The sequence below is a fragment of the Lontra canadensis genome, unplaced genomic scaffold, assembly GCF_010015895.1.
Source record: "Lontra canadensis isolate GAN:19392208 unplaced genomic scaffold, GSC_riverotter_1.0 scaffold13, whole genome shotgun sequence".
NCBI lineage: Eukaryota > Metazoa > Chordata > Mammalia > Carnivora > Mustelidae > Lontra > Lontra canadensis.
Window position 1 is genome coordinate 4,840,089 of NW_022631007.1, and position 14,310 is coordinate 4,854,398.

Genomic DNA, 14,310 nt, shown 5'->3' on the forward strand with positions numbered 1-14,310 from the left:
GCCCCACCAATGTTCTCACACTGCTCTCTCTCAAATAAATAAATAATTTTTAAATAATAAATAAATAATAAATAAAATAAATTATATATATATATATATATATATATATATATATATATATATATAAAGCATTAAATAATCTTCTCTCATCCCCTGTCACATGCTCGTGAAGTTGCTCCTGGATGGTAAGTACCAAGAAAATAAAGAGATCATGCTAAAGGAACTTCACCAGGAAGTGTGGGTAGCAATTTCAAGCATAAAATTGGGTTAAAAAATAATTATATTCATAAAAGTACATTCAAGTTTCTCATTAAAAAATTTAAAAACATTTTATTTGTAAGTTTTATACAAATTTTATATTTATCTTTCACTTGGTAGTTTTATTACAATTATATAATATAAAGAAAATATAATGATTATTTTCACCAAGACCCACATAAAATGCCTCCCAAATCCCTCAAATTTATACAGTGTGCTATATCATTATGTTCATTTTCTAGGTGAGACACTGATATGGAGTCTGGAAAGCCCTACATACAGCTCAACAGTGTCTAATGTGGAATTATCCAATTTGAAAGAATAAAGGAATAAATACCTTCACCCCCAAATGGTGGAAAACTTCAAAAGAACCAGATAAACTGTGTTGATTTACATAAAGCCCATCTCTACAAAACTTTTTAAAAACAGAGTTCCACCATATTGACAACAAAAAAAGCAAAACCACAAATCTGAAGACATAAAATAAACATAGGTAATCAAAAATGACAGTTAAACTTCAACTCAATTCCATCACTGTAATCACATGATTAATTTGAGTACATATCAGATATTAAAAGCCCAATAATTCCTTCATTTACTAATCTGAGTTATTTCTTTTTAGTAATGGCTCTATTGAGGAATTGGTCAATTTTTTCTTTGTTCTTGTGGTCTCATCTTGTTATTTTCCCCTAAATCTATCTGGCAAGATGAATCAAAGAGGACATTTTTTTCCCCCAAAGAGGACATTTTTTCCATCATGTCCCCTAAAGATCTACCATATAGGATCTTCTAGAGACAGAATACAACAGTGAGCACACTCTTCTCATAGGAAAAGCACTACGGGCCCCTAACTACTCCAAAAGGAATGATACCAGGACTCAAAACCAACACTGAAAATGCACAGATACAACATCAGAAGTGGGACATCAAGACAGAGTATGAGCTACTTCCTTATAATGCCTGATCACATTTACTACCTGGGTATATAGAACTTTCATTCCAAGAAGCATGAATGCAACACAGACACAATAATCATGGTCAGCAGCAAAATCTGGGGCATGAGGAAATAAAAAATGAAGATCATCTACCATAGAGGCTGCAATAACAGTCAATTCTCTAAGTAAGTCTAATAAACAGTAAGTCTTCAAATACAGCAGACATACATTAAAACATATTTGAAGCAAAATCTCTCAAGCAGGGAGGGCTTCGAACCTCAAAAATTATTAAAATTATAGTAGTAATAATAATAACTGCTATTGCTATTAGTCTTCATTATACTATTTTTATAGTAAGAGAAGTCATAGACACATATCTCCAGATGTCTCAAATCCTTAATAAATACACAGAGTTTGTAGGAACCACAGCCTTATCGGAATGCCCTTAATATTCAACTAAAAGGTAAAATTAAAACCTCGATTAGATAGCAGCTTCCAAGACATCAAAACCATTTAAGTCCCTTATTGTCTTTGGTTATTTTCCTTAATTCCAACCCTGAAAAAAATAAATGAATTCAGGACATTAAAATCAGATACATTGTATCTGGACTGAAATTACATTTTACTAAGTATGTTAAAAATGCCTAGCATTATGTATGAACTCTGAACTCTTAACGTGACTTGGAATTATTACACAATTTAAAAAGCTAAACATTTAGAAAAGAATTATTAATACAATATATATCTTACATTCAAAATCATGGGTTATTACAATACAGTTTTCAGCTGTCAGTAGAGGATCAAATGCAACAAAAACATATTGCAAAATATTTGTTTAAATTAGCTTAAAAATATCACATGGAGTTCAAATGTTGAAAACAAATATTCAGTCAACTGAGTCACAAGAGCAGTTATTTGAACATCCAGACTACAGTAAGTAGGTATATACAGTATAATACAGGTATGTAATAATGATAAATATATTATGTTAAACAACTTTTTGCTAGTTAACAAAGAATCCCTTTTAGGTTATTTTTGGCATGACGCTTGGGGACTCTGTCAAAGAACCGGACGCCAGGCTTTGCTCAGGTACAAGCACCCAGTGCACAGCCCTTGGACTCTTCAAGTAGATTCACAGCTAAAATGTAGGCTTGTTCATATATTCTTCCATTGTCTGAAAGACAACAATGAATTAGAACAATTTCTCCTTAAACCACAGCCTTTAGCAGAATGTGAAACCTGTTTTCACTATTTTACTTACTCCTTTTTTGCTGTTCCTAAACAGAAGTCCTGAAACATGTATGCGCATAAATCTTTGCATTCTGATCAAGAACAGTGGTTCAAAGTTTGAGAATAATTTGCATACATCTCCATATGGCTGGGACTAAATAACTTTCAAAAGAGAAAAAGCTGAGCTTGATCATAAAAAGAATGTCGGATAAGAAAAATACTAAAGCGTCAGCTGCCAGTATATATCACTGTTGACTTGAGATAAATGTGCCTACTGAAAGGATCATGAACACCCACTCCAGGCACATGTATTAGGGAAATCTCAATTGTATCTGTAGAACATATGTACTGCTATAGATTCAGTGCAAAACATCCTTTTACACTTACTGGCAAGATATAAAGGATAAACAGACTCTGATTCTTAAGAATTTCTTCCATGGGGGCACCTGGGTGGCTCAGTGGGTTAAAGCCTCTGCCTTTGGCTCAGGTCATGAACCCAGAGCCTGCTTCCCTTCCCCTCTCTCTCTGCCTGCCTTTCTGCCTACTTGTGATCTCTGTCCAATAAATAAATAAAATCTTTAAAAAAAAAAAAAGAATTTCTTCCATGTATTTCACAACAGCTTTCCTCTGAAGTATGCAAACTTTCTTCATTCCCATCAGTTAGCAAGCTTGCTAACATGCCACAAGACCATAATTTTTTTCCAGTACTTTAAAAAAAAAATGTTTGGACAGATTTGCAATTACAGGTAGAGTTAAAATATACAGTGATGTTGCAAGCCCTTTACTATGCAAGATAAATGGACTTTCTCTTGCATTCTTTCCTATTGTAAACATACTATTTGTATAACACGGTGGCTCCTGGGTTGAATCAATAAGGAAGTCCAAGGGGGCAGACTTGGGTAATGGCCCTGCCTCTTCCATGTGAGCCACAGTCAGCTCAATCAGCAACCGGCAACCTGTTCTTGGGCTTGAACCTCAGGGTGCATGATTCACTTGCACCTGCCAGGGAAGCTGATCAGCATGGACCAAATAGAGCAAGACCACGGCTAAGCAACATTGCTCCGAGGTACTAAAGTTAGAAATCAGGTGTTCTGACTGGTTTTCATCAGCTCTATTTAGAATTCCAGGGCTCCTCTGCTGAAATACTTATGCCCAGTCATCCACTTTCTTATGAAGTTCTTATACCTCTTAGATGAGCACTAGCCGAAAGAAGCCCACACCCTAACAGCCCTATACCTCTTCTTACAGAAGCTGGGGGTGTCTTTAAAGTTAGCAGGAATAGCACGTTTGCCTGGGGCCCATGTCTGTTTTGTAGCATCTAGAGTTTATACCATGAAAAAAGGAACATAAAGGGGAACTTTGGTAGTTCAGTTGGTTAAATGTCCAACTCTTAATGTCGGCTCAGGTCATAATCACAGGGTTGTGAGATCGAGCCCCACACTGGGGCTCCATGCTGGGTGCGGAGCCTGCTTAAGACTCCCTCTGTTCCTCCCCCAACCCCAGCTTGCACTCTCTTGCGCTCTCTCTCAAAAAAAAAAAAAAAAAAAAAAAGAGGAATACAAAAATACAGATACAAAATTGGGTATAAAGTTTATTTAGAATGAGAAAAGAAATATCATGATAATTTTTTTAAAGATTTTATTTACTTGAGAGAGAGAGAGAAGGAGAGCATAGAGGAAGAAGCAGACTCACTACTAGCAGGGAGCCTGATGGGGGGCTCGATCCCAAGACCCTGAGATCATGACCTGAGGTGAAGGCAGATGCTTAACCAACTGAGCCACCCAGGCACCCCAAGATGATAATTAAAAAAAAAAAAAAAAAAGTTTTTTTTTTTATTTATTTATTTGTCAGAGAAAGAGAGAGAGAGAGCACAAGTGAGGGGAGTGGGAGGCAGAGGGAGAAGCAGGTTCCCTGCTAAGCAAGGAGCCCAATGTGGGACCCAATCCCCAGGACCCAGGAATCATGACCTGAGCTGAAGGCAGATGCTTAACCAACTGAGCCACACAGGCATCCCTCAGGTGATAAATTTTTAAAAGATGACAAATATCACAAAATTCAGAACAGCGTATAGTTTTCATTCATTACGTACCTGACACACTTTATAATATATTCATTATATGGGCACATATGCTTTGCAGTTAGATATCCTACCTTTGCAAATCTGGCCACATGAGCCTGCAGCGTTGGAAGGGGCTTGGGCCAGCAGGCTCTGGAATTGTCACTTGACTGGCTTCACAGCCCACTGGCCTCTCGTTCTCAGGCCTGCTTCACTCCGCTGGCTAACTCAGTCCGCTAAAGACTGCACAGACTGCTGTTTCTGGGTCATGCTCTTCCCCAGGTCACATGAACCAAGAACACACAAGGTTCGTATTTTCTTGAGCTCGCCACTTTTGAGGTTGGAACAGACTTTTAAAGCTGACACAACCTTAAAGAGCTCTGCCCTGGCCATTCACAAGAGGACCCAAATCTGTCCCTCAGCACCCCTTCTGTTATCCATCCTGTACCCCCAAGTTTCTGATGTATTCAACACTGTATGTGTTGCAACTTTTTACTGCACTATGGCTTCTCTTAGCTGTTAACATGGGTTTTGTTTTGAAGGATGACAATGTTGGGGTTCACCTAGCCATTTCTCACGCATCCACACATACACAGGCGAGGTATCCTATTACCTGAACTAATGAGGTACCCTTTTGGACCCTCGCCCCTCATTCTGTGGTGAAACCTCGTCTCTCGGTCGCCCCCGCTGGTGATGCCAGGAATTGCAACTCATGCAGGTAATGAGTACCATCGTCCCCTTTCAGCTTCTGTTCCCTTCCTCTCACTCCACACCACTGTCCACAGGTTGTCACCCTCAAAAGAAGGCACCTCCTAAATTCACCCCCAGCCAATTAAACTGCTCTCTTCTTAATCCGTATCACTAACATCAAGCCCCAGTACACTCAGAATAATCTTTGAGCATTTGGAGATTTAAGACCATGTACCTTCTTATTAAATATGCAAGGACAGCTTTTCTATTCTAAGAAACCTTTCTTAGGTAGGGGCTGGGGAAAGTTCCAGGGGCTAAAAGCGCAAGCAATATGACAAAGGCCTCCCTTAACTTTTAGTAGCTACAAGTATGTGCTTAGGTCCAGAGGACAGGGGAAAAAAGAAAGCAGTCATTTCTTTTTCTGAATGTAATTACAATACTTGTGCTCCTTCATTCTAAACGTTTCTGATCAGATAGACACAATCAATTTCCCAAACAGGTCCCTAGACGTTCACTGATTCAATGACTTAGCTGAAGTACCCAGAGCCCAAGAGAGTGCTGATAACACAGTCTCTATTGGGCAGGTGCTGTGATTTCACCAAGAGACATTTGGAAGGCAATCGTGATGTTGCCTGCTCACTATGGGGATGCAGGGGCTCAATGGAGGGGCTCCTGAGGCCTACCCATCAAGACCTCCCACTCGATCACCAGGGACATGAACTACTGGTTGGCATTTACCTGTGAAAGGGCTCTCTTCTGAAATCCATGCTTCCCATTGTTCCGTGGGACTGGCAGCACCAGGTGCACAACAAACTCTTTAAAACTCTATGTATGTCTTACAGAGGAGGAATTCAAAATAACTCAGGTGTGTCTTGGCCCCAATTCAAAAAGCTTTGATTACTGCGAGTGCCAAAGACCCTGCTAAAAAGTTCCTTTCTCTGGTAAGGCTTAGACTCCGCAGTCTGGGCCCTGAGGGTAAAATTATAAATAACCCCTGGTATATTTTAAGAAAGGTTGTTCTGTGGAATTTCCAAACCACTGAGTTCTCAAGTACCTTGTAAAATTCCCTTCCTGTGGCATTTGGAGAGAGCCAAGTAAACAGCCGAAAGTTTAAATGAGTTTCTTGAGGGGAGAACACTACTGGGAAGAAATGCGGCAGCCTCCTAAACAGCACGCGTAGCCACTTCAGGGTACCTGCTCCAACAGAGGTCATCCTCAGGGTCCATTCACCTGAGGACCGCTTCCCCTGGATGGGCAGGAGCAAGTCATCAGTTCAGAGACGTGCCAAAAAGAGTGGCTTGGAAAACATGCCTGATGTTGTTTTATTAACATAATCAGAATCTTCTTTCTCAAACGGCAGGGAGGATGGCTTTAATGCCAACTTTTAAGAGAGGGTTTAGGATCCTCTGGGATCTCCTGACATGCTACTGTAAAACAGGCAGGTGGAAAGACCCAAGGATGCTGCAGGAAGAAGGACCCGGGGTGGTGGAGCTGGGACAGAGCTCAGCTTTGTTCCAGGGCGGCTGGGGTCACCTCATTAGGGAGGCCAAAGGTCAGAGCGGTGATGTGCTCTTTCTCTATGTCCTTGGCAGGAGGGAAGGCGCTGATGTGGATGAGTCCCCTTACTGGGTATGATGCCTATCTATACTGCTTCTAAAAGACCCACTGTATTTTATATAAATATCACAGAATCAGGAGCACACGTATGCTTCTGGACCCATTTATACCTTGGCAAGCAAGCCACAGTATCCCCAATTTATTTATGCAAATAGGAGCACACATGCAGCCTCGCTGGGAGGTGTGAGAAATTTTAATTAAAATAATAAATGCCATCTTCAATAATAAAGGTCTAATATCCCTGGCAAAGGAAATAACGATGTACTCCTATTCTTCTTTCCCAGGGTAGCACAGATATTTTAATGAGAATCTTTTTTTTTTTTTTAATGAGAATCTTTTTATACCTTTCATAAAATCCTTGAAAAAAAAAAAAATAGCACCAAAGGTTTTGCTACCTTTTTGACAGTGAGGTTTCCTCAGTCAAACATAGAGCAAAGATTCTGGAGCTCAACATCCTCATTCAAATCTCTATTCCACACTTACTGGCTGTGTGACATCAAACAGGCTGTTTAACCTCTCTGTGACTCAGTTTCCTCAGCTTCAAAGTGAGGGTAAAAATGCTACCCACCTCTTAGAGTTACTGTGATCATTAAATGAGTTAAAACAGGTAAGCTGCTTAGAAGCATTCAGTAAGTATCATCATTACCCTCACCATCACCATTGCCACCCTCCCCCATGACGCCAACACCGGGTACTGACCTCCTGTAACATGTCAGAATCTTCAATGGCCTTGACAGCAGATTTTTTGGAGGTTTCCTGAATTTCTCCGCCCATTATAAACTCATCAAGGATAAAATAAGCCTTTTCAAAATTAAAGATAATATCCAGCTCACAGACCTGGTAGGACAAAAACAGATGTTTTGAGAAACTTGCGGGAATATCAGGGCAAAGCCATGTCAGCGTCTCAAGACGTCTCAACAAGTTACACCCATGCAGCACACCAAAGACAGAACCATCGGATGGAACTGGAAGGACTGAGAAACAGAGTGAAGGGATTGCAGGCCTTAAGCAAAAGTAAAACCACATTCCATTAAGCAGACCATGTCCCTAAGTAATATTCCTTTATGTCACAACAAGAACTCTGAGACTTGGGACAGGCATCAGGAAGCTCGGTTCATATTTCCATGGGCACGAACAGAAGCCCAGTCGCCACAGTGATTCAGGCGGAGGACAGCGCCTGCTTCCCCCTGCTCTCCTGTCTAGAAATCTTGGCTCCTAGCTTTGGGACTCTCAGAAGCTCACTCTTTAGAGGCAAATTAACCCAGCTGTGCTAATTTCTCTCAAAATCATGTCACAAGTCAGTGGTTCTCAAATTTTAGAGTGTATCCGAGTTATCCAGAAGGCTCCCTGAGGGACACACTGCTTGGGCTCCAGCCCAGGAGTTTCCGATTTGCTGGGTCTGCGTAAGGACTGAGAGTCTGGACTTGTAACTGGTTCCCAGGCGATGCTAATGGTGCGGGTCTGGGGACCACACAGGGAGAACAACGGTCATAGAACAAAGCAGAGTCCGACAGATTCTGCTGTGTAAGTAAAGCAAGTGGCAAGAGCAACCCCCACCCAATAATCCAAACAGGGCTTGTTTCCAATTCCCCAACCAGGCACCACTCAGGCACCCTCCTGATGTTCTCCTTCTTGCTCATTCCTCAAGTCCCTAGCACTTCTCTTTCCTGACCCACACCCTCTGGAAGGTTTCCACCTGCAAGTTTTCAGCCCTCCCCCTCCATGACCTCCCAGCAGCACTGGATACCCTCAGCAATCTTTTTCCTGAAAATCCTCTCTCCCTTACTCCCTGACTTTGGCAATGCCATTCAATGCCTGTTCTTGTCTTCCATCTCTGTTGAATCCTTCTCAGATTTGTTGGATGAGTTCTCCCCCTGCTACTTCACATTTGGTTAGGAAGTATTTATGGAGTGCTTGGGACATAATCAGCAAAACCCCGCCTCACTGCTACATGTGGCTTACTTTCCAGGGACCCACTTTCTGCTTAAACGCTGGTGTTTTCCATGAAAGCCTCTTCTCTTAACCCTGTGTATATTCTAGAATATTCCACGGATGCTCTCTGGCTGTGTCTGGCATGCAGGTGTCTTAACAAACCTAGGTGTCTAGCCCTGATCTCCTTCTGGGGGGAGTCCCATATTTCCACCTGCTCATTAAACCTCTCTGCCTGGATAGTCCTCAGCCCAAGTCACCAGGTGCCAAACTGTGGTTAAGCGAATTCTTTTCCCGGTAGACCTTGTTTTGCTTTGTAGCTGCAAACCTCCATCTGTGGCCCAATCGAATCATCCCATGGGTCCAACTTCCTTCCCCTTCCCTCTCATCCCTCTCCCTCCTTCAGTCTCATCCCTCTCAGTCTGGTCACCAATTCCTATTGATTCTGCCGTGTAAATAAAGCCCAACCCTTCCTGTCTTCTCCCCATTCATTTCCGCTGCTCGGACCTGCAGTGTCTCTCATTAAGGCCTGCAGTGTCTCTCATTAAGTCACCTACAATGACCTTCTAGGTGGTGTCCATCCCCAACCAAAGCCAACAGCCACTAACACTCCAGTGAGCTGCAATATTGTTCTTCCCCTGTGTGGGGTCTTATACTCAGGACAAAGCTTCCATTCCTCCGCCTGGCACAGAGGACTCCTGGGCACCCAGCCGGGGCGGGCTCTCTGCAGCCCATGTCAGCACTCACCCCAGGCTACACCCACACTCCACTAACTCGCAGGGACCTTCTGCCTTTCCCCTTTGCCCATTCCAGCAATTCCTGGGATGGCCCCCAAATGGCCTTTCTTTATTCTGCTGGCAAAATTAAGCTCATTCTTCAAAGCCAAATTCAAAAGTCAGGGGCACAATGACTCCACCAAAGCCTCTTTCCCCCATTCAGATGTCACTCTGTGTTGCTCTGTGTTCTGTTATATCTTGTGGGCACTAGTATATGCTGACTGATCAATCTCTCCACCAGCACTTGTGTGAGCTCAGGCACAGACCTTATCATTATCAGTCATCTCGTTATTCCTGGTACCTAGTGCTACATAATAGGACATAATACACATCTGTAGGATAAATGAGTCACTCACCACTTAGGCCTTGTTTCTATGATGCTGGGAATTAACAGCTTCCCAGATCAACGATTCTGTGACGCTACTGAGTGCTATAACTTAACATAAAACGGATGTCAACATTTTAGCAATGTTGGTTCCATATATTTAAGGTTTAGGTCAATAAACTTGCAGACTCCATAAGGTAAACAGTTAGGTAAATACCGCTATCATAAACGGCCAGCTCAGAAAAACTCACCTAACTCATCTGCAAAGGTCATGGTCTCATTTGTTAGAAAGCAGTATCAAGTAAGTAAATCAACCAGTGGGTATATATATCTAGAGCTACTTCCCTCTTCCCTCAATAGTCTATCTTTTCCTGCTGTGATCACATGGAAATTCCATGTAGAAGTTGGAAAAGAAGGAAGGAGACAGATTTCCATGGATGGCCATGGGGGAAAAAATAAAGAAAAACTTGCAGGATAATATGCATAAGTGGGTTAAAGCCTCTGCCTTCGGCTCGGGTCGTGATCTCGGGGTCCTGGGATCGAGCCCCGCGTCGGGCTCTCTGCTCGGCAGGGAGCCTGCTTCCCCCTCACTCTTTGCCTGCCTCTCTGCCTATTTGTGATCTCTGTCAAATAAATAAATAAAAATATTTAAAAAATAAAATAAATAAAATAAAACTGTACATATCTAGAAGGATATATTAAAAAAATGCAATTTTAAACAATACAGAGAAACAAAAAGAAAGCACAATAGATCAGACATTCATGCTCATTAGAGAAGGTAGGAGAAGCAAGCAGTTACCAGAAGTCAGAAGAGCCAGGAAGTCAGGAGTTACAGTAGCAAGAGCTGAGGAACCTCAAAGTTCAAGGCAGGTGTAGACCAGGAATCTGAGACAGACAGGAGCCTCATTAGGAGAAACCAGCAATCAGAATCCTGCAAGATGAACTTGACAGATACTAATGCAAGTCCTGTGGTTCTCTAGGACCATCTCAAACCCCACTCTCAGAGTGACAACCTGTAGGGTTGGCCAGCAGCCATGGGGCAATTAATTTACTGCATCTAGTTTCAAGGGATGGGAATAAAGTAACATGGCACCCAAAGCCAGATACACAAACACACGTGCACACACACACACACGCACACACACACAGAGGCAACCTGGATATACAATTACTGTATCTAGATCATAAGGAAACAGATGCACAAGTTCTACTGGAATTATAGAGAGTTTTACAAATGAGCAACTATTTCATATAGAGCAACTCCAAAATGCTCCCTCTATGGTTATTCTTTGAGCTTAACCTCAAGGGTTTACTACAGCCACAACTAAGAACAGAAAACATCTCCCAGAGCACCTTAGACCAAAGGCAGACCAATTACTCAAATACTTGTGAGTCCACCTCAAGGGTACTGTTCCAGTACATCAGGAAGATGCCCTTGATGCTCAAATGACTGCATTTCATCTAATAATGCAAAAAACAAATGATTTCCATGTTTATAAACACAGGAGCCTATTAGGGTTTTTTCTCATTTCTGGTGTATCTGTATTCTGGAGGAAAGCTTACAAAAGGCAAAAATAGTGATAATTTAATTTTACCCTTGATCTCTTAGTCTATGCTTTATCATAATTTGGCCTGAGGGTCTACTCGTATAGCAGAGTACATGATGCAGAAGATTATTCCTGGCAATTCAGTAACTCAATACTTCTGATTGAGTCTAAAAACTTTCTCTTACTAAATTCTGTTCTAAAGTAAATACAAAAAGCTTAAATTATATACAGTAAATGTATAAAACCAGACACGATACTTACAGGGTAAGACACAACAACGTAGCAACTGACAGTTTGTAAAAAGTACTGTTAATTACACTGTCTCTTTCATCCTCACAACAGCCCCATGAGATTAGCAAAGTAAATATTTCTATTAACATTTTTGAGTGTTATTTTTCTTATATGTCAATTAGAGATTTATTCCCCAGCCAAAATCATGGGTCTGGTGAGTGAGTGATGAGCGGACACCAGGACTCAGCAGGACTCAGAGCCCTCCACGTCCTCCCAGAAAACTTCCTAAGTCAAGGTCAAACGTCTCTGGAACAGCAACACCCATACACTCTGAGCACATCTGCAAAAACTCACACTGTACTCTGTAATGGGAAAATATGGCAGGTGCCTAAATCCTCAGACCTTTATCTAGCGGGAGATTCTGGGGTATTTCCTCTTAGCCTCCGTAAACTGGGGTTAATGCTGTTTACTGAAGATCGAAAGATTAACTAGTTAATCCTTGTAAATCTCCCTGGAATTGAAAAATGCTCGAAAAACACATAAATTAGTAGCCAGAGATACTGATTTATCTGTCATAGGAAGATAATATTTTCCAGTGTTATAAGAGAAGCTTGGTACAAAGTCTTCTCTTCAATAATATTAAGGGCAGAATTCCAGGAAACCTTCAGGATTAACACAAGAGGAAAAGAGAGCCAAAGAGAAATATATAATTCCTGAGATGATGTCAATGAGAATCGGTACTAGTAGGCTTTGCTCATCATAGTTAATTAATAAGAACTCAACACCTACTGGGCAGATAGCCTTGAATTGCTCTTAGCTTAATAAAAGATTCATTGAATTTTTTAGTGAATTAAATTTTGGTCCATGGCAAAGACAGAGCTTCTAAAGGTAGGCCAAAAATAGGATGAAAAATTAATGTTAGAGAAATAGGAATTCATTCTGATTCTCCGTATATCTTAACTGGGCTCACTCAGCTTTGGTGAAGGTGATTTAGATTCTCTTAAGAAAGCAACGTGATCTGAAATATCTAATGTTTGGTCAGATAAGACTGACATCAAAATTTAACCCCCATTCACATTACCACAGTCGGGGAAATCTAGGAAAACACAACAGGTCAAACCAGAGTACAGAAATTAAGGACAGAAGGCAGGTCCTGGGAAACCTGGGCCTCAGGAAAACACCTTCAGGCCTTTACAAAAAGGCCAAGGTTGCAGTGGATTTGACAATGTCGGGCTTCCTTTGAATAATGGAAAGCATAAAATTAAATAAACCCATGTTCAAAAACATGCAGTTATACACTTGCAAATCTCTCTTTAAAAAATGAAAATAAACATGGGGAGCTAAGAGAAAGAGAAAGGAAATTGGTCTGGCTATCTTACTCTCTATACTGACCAACGACCTAAAATCTCCCAAGCCACATTTAAGGTCATCTTCTAACGTCATTTACAAAGGGAAATAAAGGGGAATAAAAAGGATGAAGGGAAGGAGGGAGAGGAAAATTCTTTCAAAAGCCTTTCGAATACTCACCCTTGTGGAAATAGTTGCAAGTAATCGGATAAAACCCCACCCAATACTGCAAATGCTACTCATTCCATTGACCGGAGCACAGAAAGTCCTGTGGAAGCAAACCTTCCCAACAACACTTACTAGAAATCCTCAGTGAGCTGGGGAACAGGGAAGGTACCTGACTGAGAGAAAATCTATTCCAAATCCAGTGATTTATTTCTTAAGACTGTGAACTGGCTGGCATGTCCCTGGAACATTTGCTACAATCTGCCCCAGAGTGACTCACAAGTGTTGGAAAAAATCAAACAACTAAGTGCCAGGTCATGATCTCGAGACACTTACAGTCTGGTGTTCATACAAACCTTGCGCAAGTGAAGGATGGTATCAGGCTGTTCTATGTCGCCGGAGCACTGAGCACGTCAGGGGTGAAAAGAGAGGACAGCAAAAAGTTTGGAGAAGTGGTCTGGGACTGATGTTTAGAGAGCTTAAATGTCAGGCTAAGAAGCTGGGCTTTTATTCAGTATAGATGCTGGAAAGTGGCTGAGGACGACCGTCACCTGGATCCATGCACTGCAAGGAAGACGGTAACTAACCAGGCAGGAAAGGGAAGCAGAGACAAGCCCAGAGGTGCAAAGGGCCAGAGATGAGGTTTCAGGCAAAAGCAAAACTGCTATCTCAGGTAAGCCTATACTACTGAGAGTGGAAGGGAAGAGATAGTTTGTAGACCCATCTGAACAGACAAAGGCAGCCTTTAGCGAAGGGTGGAGGAAGAAGAAAGAAAAAAGCATTGAAGGATCCTGGGACATAATAAACTCAATCACAAGACACAACAGGTTTGCAGAAGATGATTTTAGTTCTTGATACGTTTCGACTGAGACGGCTTGGAGAAGCCCAGAGAAGACCGTCCTCGGCAGAGGGAAGGAGAGCCATCCGGTCACAGATTCCAGGAGAAGGCAGGCAGGGAGACAGACATACAAGGAGAGTAGAAAGGGTAGGGGGAGGAAGAGAGCTCGGGGCAGAAACCAAGCCATTAGAAACAGGATGAGAACCAGCAGAACTCAGGGTTGTGGCAAAAAAAGAAAGGGGAGCAGGGACGAGCAAAACCCCGGTGCTGTAGGAAGGTCAGGGGAAGGCTGAAGAAGCATCCCTAGTCCTGACCATTAGGAAGGGGCCAGTGGTACCTTTATGATTTCCTGGGAACCCTTAAGGA

The 14,310-nt window shown here is 41.8% G+C and overlaps 1 protein-coding gene across 1 annotated transcript in view; it reads right to left on the reverse strand.

Moving 5' to 3' along the window:
* Positions 1–318: 318 nt before the first annotated feature.
* The window catches only part of AP1S3 (adaptor related protein complex 1 subunit sigma 3), a 57,300-nt gene continuing 43,308 nt past the window's right edge, over positions 319–14,310 (reverse strand). Inside the window, exons 4-5 of the mRNA XM_032857340.1 lie at positions 7,486–7,623; positions 319–2,367 (exon numbers count right to left, since the gene is read on the reverse strand). Coding sequence (XP_032713231.1) covers positions 2,332–2,367; positions 7,486–7,623 — 174 coding nt within the window. The 3' untranslated portion in view covers positions 319–2,331. The remainder of the gene's footprint in view (positions 2,368–7,485; positions 7,624–14,310) is intronic.